At 39.1% G+C, this 10,304-nt stretch overlaps 1 protein-coding gene across 2 annotated transcripts in view; it reads left to right on the forward strand.

Moving 5' to 3' along the window:
- The window catches only part of ccdc25 (coiled-coil domain containing 25), a 41,314-nt gene extending 31,225 nt beyond the window's left edge, over positions 1-10,089 (forward strand). The window contains exons 4-10 of one of the 2 annotated variants that reach the window (XM_070885361.1): positions 468-507; positions 721-772; positions 2,808-2,883; positions 4,350-4,453; positions 5,832-6,029; positions 7,886-7,936; positions 9,123-10,089. In XM_070885361.1, coding sequence (XP_070741462.1) covers positions 468-507; positions 721-772; positions 2,808-2,883; positions 4,350-4,453; positions 5,832-6,029; positions 7,886-7,936; positions 9,123-9,155 — 554 coding nt within the window. In that variant the 3' untranslated portion in view covers positions 9,156-10,089. The remainder of the gene's footprint in view (positions 1-467; positions 508-720; positions 773-2,807; positions 2,884-4,349; positions 4,454-5,831; positions 6,030-7,885; positions 7,937-9,122) is intronic. The other variant, XM_070885362.1, reaches the window with a different exon arrangement.
- The last annotated feature ends 215 nt before the right edge of the window (positions 10,090-10,304 follow it).

Below are 10,304 nucleotides of genomic sequence, written 5' to 3' on the forward strand. Positions count from 1 at the left end.
TGATAAATTGTGTTTCTTGTGTCAATGAAAAATGCATAGTTGGCATGTCAAGCTTTGGCATTTAGGTTAATTTGGCTGTTGTGTGCTTGGTAGATAGAGTTCCTTTGATTGTGGGGCCCATAATGCTATTTTTGGAATTTGATAAAATTATTATGGATTGTGCTGCACTTGTGAATTGAAGACATTCTACTGGGGGAGATTATTTCCATTACAGTTTCAGCTACTGTTTGAGGTATTTTTACTTTTCTGGTCTTTTGCTTCGGATTAAACAGGGACTCCTCCATTGCCTCATGACCAACGGGGAGGGTGATGAATGGTTTAGAATATAGAGATTCATGCTAGTGTCTAACACTGTTTTTAAACATGATCAAATAGCATTTGATGGATTCGACTGGCTGAGTTATTTTAAATAGTTCAGCTCTGTGCAACTTGCTATGTAATTCTTCCATTTTGTTTTTTAAATATAGATGAAGACCTAATAAAGTACGGATGGCCAGAAGATGTTTGGTATGCCACAATGAATATAGTTATTCCTTTGCATATTTCGATCCAAATTTCACACATTTAAACATTATCTTTCCATTATAATATTTTGTTACTGCCAATGAAATCCTTTGTGTTGCAATTGATAATGTACATATAATATTTGCAGCTCTGAGTCTGCAAAATATATTTGTTTTGGTTACTGCTGCATATCTGGAATTGTTTTCCTCTTTTTAGGTTTCATGTAGATAAATTGTCTTCAGCTCATGTGTACCTCCGATTATACAAGGTATGGTCAGAACTGGATTCCTTTTTTATTTGAGAGTAAACTGACTATAACAATTTTTAAATTACCCAATAGAGTATGTTGTGTAGTATGATACTCTTCTAATTTTCAGACACTAAATTTATGGTAATCTGAAATATGATTTATGTTCCATAAGTGGGATGACTTGATCACTTGCTCCTTTGTCACGAGTAATTTATGGTCGATGCCACATGTGGAATATGAATTATAACCTTTGAGTCTAAATTGGGTTTTCTGTTTTATATATTTTAATAATTAATCTGGGGGGGGTGGGGGCGGTAAAAAAAAAAGGATTACTGAGAGAGAGAGATCAGGAAGAGGCTTGATTTCTGGTCTGTACTGAAGTAGTTGATCTCCGCATCAGCCACAAGTCTCGGTGTGGGGGAAGGGGGGGTCGGAAAGCTACAATTGGTATTGTTCCTGAGCTAGGGAAGGAAGAAGTCCACTGGGATTCCTATTCCTGATTGCTATCCAGTGACCCCCCCTGACAGCCAGGGCTTGTGTGAGGTCTTTGGGCAAGGGCAAGATCAAACTCCATTGCTGTGGCTCTTTGCATTTAATATCTGTCGACATTCACGTTCCATACTCACACATGAAGAATGGCCATTTGGGTGAGCTACTGAAGGGCAGCTAATGCATATGGAATCATACTCCAGTATGAGTTAATGGCTTCAATAGAAGTGGGATGGGGTGGAATTGGGAGAATAAGAATATGACTACTACAGAGATACAAACAATTTTGTTGTATGTTACAAAGATCTATGCATTGAGTGTTGTAAATCATTTAAGTGCATTGTGCTTTCAATTAGATTAACACATATTTGTCATAGAACCCATTTCATCAAAAGACGGAACCCATTGGACGAGATCATTTTATCTGAGAAACGTCTCATTAACATTGTATAAAAGAGATGCTTCAGTTTAATGAGGATTTCTCTCTACCGTGGTCTACATGACCCTCAACTGTGTCCATTCCATTTCTGGCACATCTGCTCTTGCCCTCCCCCTTCCTCTCAGAACTACAACAGGGTTCCCCTTTCCCGAACCTTTCACCCCCACCAGCCTCCACATTCAACAGATCGTCCTCTGCCAATTCCACCACCTTCAGCGTGACCAAACACATCTTCCCCCCCCCCCCCCTTTCAGCTTTCCAAACGGACCGCTCCCTACACAACACCCTGGTCCACTCCTCAATCACCCCCTCACCTTCCCATGCAATCTCCTACCTTCCTACTGTCCAGGGCCCCAAACACTTCTTCCAGCTAAAAGTGATTGACTTACACTTGCAATTTAGTATACTATATTCACTGCTCACGATGCGGTGGTCTCTCTACATTGGCAAGACCAAATGCAGATTGAGTGACCGCTTTGCGGAACACCTCTATTTCGTCTGCAAGCGTGACCCCGAGCTTCCGGTCGCCTGTTCCTTTAATTGTCTGCTACACTCCCACTCAGACCACTCTGTCCTTGGATTCTTGCTCAAATAGAATATTAAATTGAAGCATCATTCCAACTTGAACAGAACCTCATTTTTCATTCAGGCACTTTACAGTCTTCTGGACTCAACATTGAGTTGAACAATTTCAGATCATAACCTCTGCCTCTTTTTTTCACATGGCAGCTGTTGATGATTCTGCCATACCCATTTACACCTCTTCTAGACTTGCCTTTTTGTTTCTTTATATGTCCCATTAACATCTTTTGCTTTATACAATCATAACTTTTGTCATTTAGTCACTCCTGCTTTCCACCCCATCACAGACCTTCCCTTTTGTCTATCCTCCCCTTTTCCTGCCCCTGCACTTATTTAAAATCTGTTACATCTCTAACCTTTTCCAGTTCTGACAAAGGGTCATTGACCTGAAACGTTAACTCTCTTTCTCTCCACAGATGCTGCATAGCCTGCTGAGTATTGTCAGAGTTTTCTGTTTTTATGCTTCAATTTAATATTCTACTTGAGCACACATTGAATTTTACTCGAAGCAAATTGTTAATGTATTTTATTCTTGTGTCTTAGGGGCAGGCAATTGATGGCATCCCCAAGGAAGTACTAATTGACTGTGCTCAGTTAGTTAAAGCCAATAGTATTCAAGGTAATGATTGTATGGGGCTGTTTCAATTTGAGCAGAGAATATTAAGGGGTAATTTGATAGCGATGTTTAAAATTATGACGGGATGGAACAAAGTAACAGTAGATAGAAATGGACTAATGCCAGTGATTGAGGGCCCTTGAACAAGAGATCATAGATATAAGATAACGTGCAAGAGATTTTGGACAGAGCATGAGAAATGTTTTTACACAGTGCATTCCACAGCCGCACAATCCTCTAACAGAATTGGTAATTGTGGAGTCATGCACCACAGAAGGAGGCCATTTGAAAGAGCTATCTAATTAGTTCCACTCCCTTGCTCTTTCCCCATAGCCCTGCAAATTTTTTCTCTTCCAGTACAGTATATATATAATTCCCTTTTGAAAGTTACTATTGAATCTGTGTCCCCCACCCTTTCAGACAGTGCATTCTAGATCGTAATAACTTGCTGCCTAAAAAAATAAACTCATCTCGCCAAAGCCTTGACATCCTTGCTAAAGTGTGGTGCCCAGAATTGGACACAATATTCCAGCTGAGGACTAACCAGTGATTTATGAAGGTTTAGCATAACTTCCTTGCTTTTGTACGAATGAATCTGTTTGTTTATAAAGCCCAGGATTCCAGATGCTTTTTAACCACCGTATCAGCGTGTCATGCCACCTTCAATGATTTGTGTATGTGAACCCCCAGATCTCTGTTCTTGCACTCCCTTTAAATTTGTACCATTTAGTTTATATAGCCTCTCCTCATTCTTCCTTCCACAACACATCAGTTCACATTTCTCTGCATTGAATTTCACCAGTTTGTCTTTGTCCTCCTGTACTCTGCTACCATCCTCCTCACTGTTTACTATATTTTCAAGTTTTTCATTGTCTGCAAACTTCAAAATTATACCTTTTCGTATCCACACTGCCACTGCCCCTTTAAATTTTGCTAACAAGTCTATAATGTGGCTCTTTATCAAATGCCTTTTGAAGGTCCATATACACAACAACTGCACTGTCTTCATCAACCATCTCCATTACTTCATCATAGAACTTTAATTGAAGCAGAGTCCTTATCAACATTTAAGAATTGGTAAGATAAGTGATTGAAGGAAGGGGGAGCAGGGCACATTGGATTAGAACTACTGCTTGTGTGGAGGATAAACAACAGCACAGACTAGTTGGATCAAATTGCCTGTTTCTACATTGTAATTTGCTTGTACTGATTAAGATCACATGCTTTGTAGTTTTTTTTTCTACGATTTAAAATCTATTCTACAGATAATATTCTACCATCTTTGAACAATTCTTGGTCATTTATTTCCTCCCTTGGTTGGTGATTGATTTTCAGTTGATGTGAACCACTGAACTCGTTGAGAGCCAGTCACCAGGATGATCTCTTGTAGAATATAAACATAGTGTATTGTCAATATTAATAGATTGTTTAATTGCAATAATCTGTAATGATTTTATTATTTCTGTTAGGATGCAAAATGAACAACATAAATGTTGTGTACACTCCATGGTCTAATCTGAAGAAGACTGGTGACATGGATGTGGGACAAATAGGATTTCATAAGCATAAAGAGGTAAATCCAACATGCACTGATGAACCATTGGGTTAAACTGAAATGTGACTCTGCTTTGTCGACATCAGGGAGATCTAGAATTCTGAAACTAAGAATTGGGAACTATCAAAAATATGCTCCATTGAATAGTTTATTTCGTGCCCATTTTACTTGTGTTAAAAAGAACATTTTGTCTCTATGGGCCCAAGTTTCGGGCCGACCTGGACGCCCGTTTTTCGCGCCAGAAAGTGTGCCTAAAAAAAACTTACCTATTCTCCGGCTCCCTGCAGGTCCTCTGCAGCTGGGCGAGGCGCAGCACGAGCTGTGGGGCGTGGAGCCAGGTCCCTGCGCTGAAAACAGTGCCGGGACCTCTGCACATGCGCGCTACAGTGGGCGCGCATGTGCAGTAGCTCCAGGCGGCCAAAACTGTGGGAGGGCCCGAAGCATGCAGCCCCGAGCCCTGGCCGAATGGCCTCACTGAGGCTGCGTGGATAAGGCTCCTCCCACCCGATCGGACCCGACCTGACCCCCGCTCTCCCAACCCAGCGACCTGACCTCTACGACTCTCTCTCCCCTCCTCCTTCCCCACCCCCCCTCCTCCTCCTCCCCCTCTCTACCCCCACCCCACCCCCCTCTCTACCCCCACCCCACCCCCCTCTCTACCCCCGCTGTCAGAAACACACACACAGACACAGAGATAGAGACACACTGGGGGGGGGCCGTCCCAGCATGCTGTTGGAAGACTCCCGGTGCTGCAGTCGGTAAGTAGAAAATGTTTTATTTATTGACTTTTTTTTTTAAAGTTATGTTTTATTATTTTTTTTTGATTTATTGGTTGATTTATTGATGTATTTATAATTTATTATTGATGATGGCTCTTTATTTGTAAAACCGAAGTGTTTAATGTTTGTAAACTTCCCTTTAAACCCCTCCCATTCCCTACACCTAATTTGTAACCTATGCCTGATTTTCTAAAGTGTAGACAAGGTTTTTTCGAACGTACAAAAATCTTCACTTACTCCATTCTAAGTTAGTTTGGAGTAAGTTTTCACTGCCTAAACTTTGAAAACAGGCGTAAGTGGCCAGACACATTCCCTTTTGAGAAAAAAATTCTGTTCCAAAGTTAAACTGTTCTAACTGACTAGAACTGGAGCAAACTAAATGCCGAGAATTCAAATTTCTAAGATACTCCATTCTAAACCAGTTGCTCCAAAAAAACAGCCCGAAACTTGGCCCCTATATGGGTAACTTAAAGGTTCACTTACCTACTAAATTGCATGGTCCATGAATTTCAACTTAACTGTTCATAGAATTTTGTTTCTATTTATGCTTGAATGATAAAACAAAGTTGTATACAGGTATTTTCAGAGGAGTTACTATATTTAATTTTTATTATTAGGTAAAGATGATTACAGTGGAGAAAAAGATAAATGAAATTTTAAACCGCTTGGAGAAAACCAAAGATGAGCGATTCCCAGATTTGGCAGCAGAAAAGGAATCCCGGGACCGAGAGGAACTGAATGAGAAAAAAGCACAGATTCAAGAGATGAAACGAAAGGAAAAAGAGGAGACGAAGAAGAGAAAAGAAATTGAAGATCTTAGGTTTGTATGGGCATAGTGGGGAGAGCGCATGTAGTCTCACTATCTAATTATATATTTTAACTGTTTGATCAGTGTCTTTCCCCTCTGGTTTCTTGAAGGAATGAAACTTTATTTTCCCCAGTGATTGCAAAGGATCAATCTGTATCATTCAAGTAGGCTAGAGCTTGTGAAATCAACTTTATGCTTTGTCTGAAATAGAGAAACAATATTGTATTAACTGGTTTCTCCTAGAAAAAGGAGTAGGACCAGTATACTTACTGGGAGAGTAACTGATGCTGTGGGGGGAGGTTTAAACTAATGTAGAGGAGGGAGAAACAAGATGGGGAAAGAGGAAAGTAAAAGGAGCAAAGGGTGCAAGAGATATGGGGGGGGAAGCAGTAACAAAATAAAATATCAGAGGAGTTTAAAAAAGCAGGATTGTGTAGTACGCATGTAAGTGAATTCATCCATCATTCAGAACAAAATTGAAGAGTTAAAAGTGATAATGACTACAGAAGGATATGAAGGATTCAACAGAAATGTGGCTTCTTTTTGGACAGGACTGGTTGTAACATTTCCGAGAGAGAAGGGAAAAGGACGTGAGGTAGCAGTGTAAAGGATTCTATCACCGTGCTAAGAGTATAATGATGTTCTTGGGAATTGTTTGAAAACTAGAACTCGTATCAATAGAGTTAAGAAACAGGAAGGGAAATAGTACAATTCGTAATGTACCAAGGCCAACCAAATGATTAAGATGAGAGAAGATTTGTGGGCTGTTCAAGAATAGCAGGGCAATAATATTGGGTAGCTTGAACGATCCAGAGATAAACTGGGATAAAGGTAATTGTATGTGGTCACAGTGGGGAATTCTTTCCAGGTCATTGGCCCTGAAATTCCGATGTCCCAGGTCCGTACGAAGTTTCTACGGACCCAGGAAAGCATCCGAAAAGCCGGTTTTCAGCGGGCATGCACTGAAAACTGGCACTTCCAATCCGTCAAGTTCCTGACTTGACAGATCCTCCGTATCTCGGGAGTGAGGAACTTGCAGGGTAAGATTTCCGATATTTACGAATATCTTGCCCTGCAAATGTCCTTTAAAATCTTGCGCCGAAAAAGCAGGTGTATAGCCTACTTTTACAGGTGTAATAGTTTAAAAACATAGAAAAAACACGAATAAAATAAAAAAAATTAAAAAACACTTATGTTAAAACCCTGCCCACTCAGATAATTTTATTTTAAAAATCGGGAATTTTTTTAATTTAAAAAAAAAACGTGTAACATGTTAATTTCTATTAGTTTATTGTGTGAGGTTTTTTAAATGTTTTGTATAGTTTGTGTGTTTTGGGGTTTTTCTCATTCATAGTATAGGAAATTCATAACTTACGAATCTCCTATTACTATGAATGAGAAAATACTTACCTGTGATTGGGCGTCCAGGCACACGTAACTCCTACGGACATCTTGACGTGCATGCGCTGCGCGTCGTTGGGAGAGGAGGCCTATGAATCGGAAGTCCCAACGTGCGCAGCAGTTCCAGGTAATTGCACAGTTTATTTCTATTTTTTCAGGATTTACCTGTGGGAAGCCCTCCTCGGAATTTCAGGGCCATGATGTTTCTGGTCCAACAGGAAGAAGCATTTCTTGATTTAATTCTGGGACATGAATGGGGCAAATAACTAATGAGTATGAGAACAACTGTGGAAATAGCCACAACGTCACTGGGTTCAGTGTAAACATAGAAAACAATGTTGAAGAGCCTAAAGAAAGGGTGCTGGACTGGGAAAAAAGCAAAGTTCTGTAATACTAGAAGGGATCTGGCCCAAATTAACACAACAGAAAAGTTAGCTATGTTTAACCTGTTTGTATTACCACCTTAGGTGCTATTCTACACTTATGAAATCTGAAAACATGAGTAGCAATCAGGTAAGGAAATGTAATTGGAATTGAAGACTGATGCCATTCACCATGGCTTAAAAATCATTTTCTCTATTGCTTGCTGTTAATTTGGTCAGATTGCATGTCTTTTTGTTTTCATATGTTCTATGTTTTTATTTCAATTTTCTCCTTTCGTTTTCTGAAGACATTGATAATGGGTTACAGTTCCGCAGTGTAGAGAAGGGATTAAATCTGGGGCATTAAGTATCACATCTAGAGCTATTATTTTATCACTGGGGCATTAAGACATGTATATTCTTCAGAATAAATTGAGACTGCCTGCATCACCAGTTTATAGAATAAACCAGAATGACCAAATGGCTTTTTTCTATTCGGAAAATGATTTTGATCGGTTTTCTTTTGGAAATGCACAGATCAGGTTTATTACAACTACAAAATGGACTGAGTATGTCAAATATTATCTGCTTTACTAAGTTGAAATCCTTGGTCTGGTCAAAAAAGAAAGTGTTGCATTTATATAGAAACTTTTATGTCCTCGGACATCCCAAAGTGCTTATCAGCCAATTAAGTACTTTTGAAATGTAGCCACTTTGTAAAGTAGGAAATGCGGTAGCCAATTTGTACAGAGCAAGATTCCACAAACAGCAGTGCCTAGATTTTTGTGCTCCCGTCTCTTGAGTGGGTCCTGAACCCATCACCACCTGATGTGTGTCCTATGGCTGACACCCAAAAGTTATATTTAGTGAGATATGAATACTTATTGCTGTCATTAGGCAATGAATATTGTCTAGACTACCTTTTTATAAAGCCTTTTTCTCCCCCCTTTACTACTGCTTAATTATATTGTGCAGTAGTCCTACAACTAGTACGATATTGAAGTGGTGCTGCATTTACTATGAAGACTTTAGGATTTGCCTCACTGTGTATTCCCTTGTACACTAATTTGGAATAGTATTTTCTATTATTCCAAGGGCGAGCCAGAAACCACTTGCCAGTGCGTTTCGCTATTAACATGCTCTGCATCCAGAAGCTAAGAACGTGACTTGTATTTCCTGATGTTTTTGTTGTAGGTTCAGCTTATCTTTTTCGAGTACTCAACCCCTCACTCCATTTCTAATTTGTAGGACTGCCATTAAAGTAGAAAATGCAACATATAATGTTTTCTATTTGTACAAAATTATCATTTTGTCTCTTTTTTTTTTTGTTTGTTTAGGATTGTGGTTATGACTCTGATGATTTCATGTAATGTCCACTGGATGGCAAGACATAGACATTTTGAAATGGAGGATATTCAGGCCTGCCAAAAAGACCTTCTGCTTTTGACAATAATTGATTGCTGAACCAGTACCATTGAATTACAAGATATCTGTCTTGCCCTGTGATCAACCAAATGAAAAATGACATTGATGAATTTTTCTCCATTTGATTGAAATTCAAACGTGAAAACACAATTTTGACTTGAGCTTGTCGTGGGTGCTTGTTTTGGAGAATGTCTTATTGCTAGAAATACTGTCGCTGGAATTTTTAAAAGCTAAAACATGAAAGGGGTCTATTAAAATAATGAAGTATCATCGAAGAAAAAATTTAGATTATTTGGGTATTGTCCACCAGAGTATATATGGTTTGAGTTATGCTGCACCTGGCACCAAGTTCAGGCAGTATGAGATTACTTGAAGTGGTTTCTCATCTCTTACTTTGTGTCTAAAAGTCAGATCAGCACCTGACTCTGAATTATACTGCTACATTCATATTGAAACCACTTTGCATCAGTGTAAAAGTACAGTGTAAATGCACCCTAACTGTGCATAATTAAAAAGAAAAATACTAGAAACTAAATTAAGAATGAATCCTACTGCTGAAATGTTAGTCCATCTTTGCTTTATAGATGCTGATTGACCTGGTGTGTCTTTCCAGCATTTTCCTAAATGTATATTATTTTGTGCTGGTATTTCTGGCTCTATTCAATACATTTGATGTGTGTGGTCTCTTCTCGCGCCCTCCAAAGTAGTTATGTGATTTAGATCTTTTGTAGTGAGGTCTACACATGATCATACAAGTCACTTCCCCCTGATCTTCATTGTGTGGTGTAGCCACATGTAAGATATTTTTTTAATTTTGTTTGAGTTGTTGAACCATACCCAAGATACAAGATGACAAGAATAAACTTCCGAAAACAGAAATGTTGCCATGTACGAGTTGTTTTCTGATTTTAATTGTGTGTTTTTGGCTTTCCTCTGCAATCTGCATTCCCAAATGTTGACAAAAACCCACCCTTTTTCATGGACTGGTTGTGATTGAGTAAATAATGAGGAAATCCTACTCCAATCTGAAAAAAACCTGTTCTGGATTTTGAGCACCTGTAGGATGTTTGAGTTTCTATTTAGAGTATTCACCA

Source organism: Pristiophorus japonicus, chromosome 7 (genome assembly GCF_044704955.1).
Source record: "Pristiophorus japonicus isolate sPriJap1 chromosome 7, sPriJap1.hap1, whole genome shotgun sequence".
NCBI classification, from domain to species: Eukaryota; Metazoa; Chordata; class Chondrichthyes; family Pristiophoridae; genus Pristiophorus; species Pristiophorus japonicus.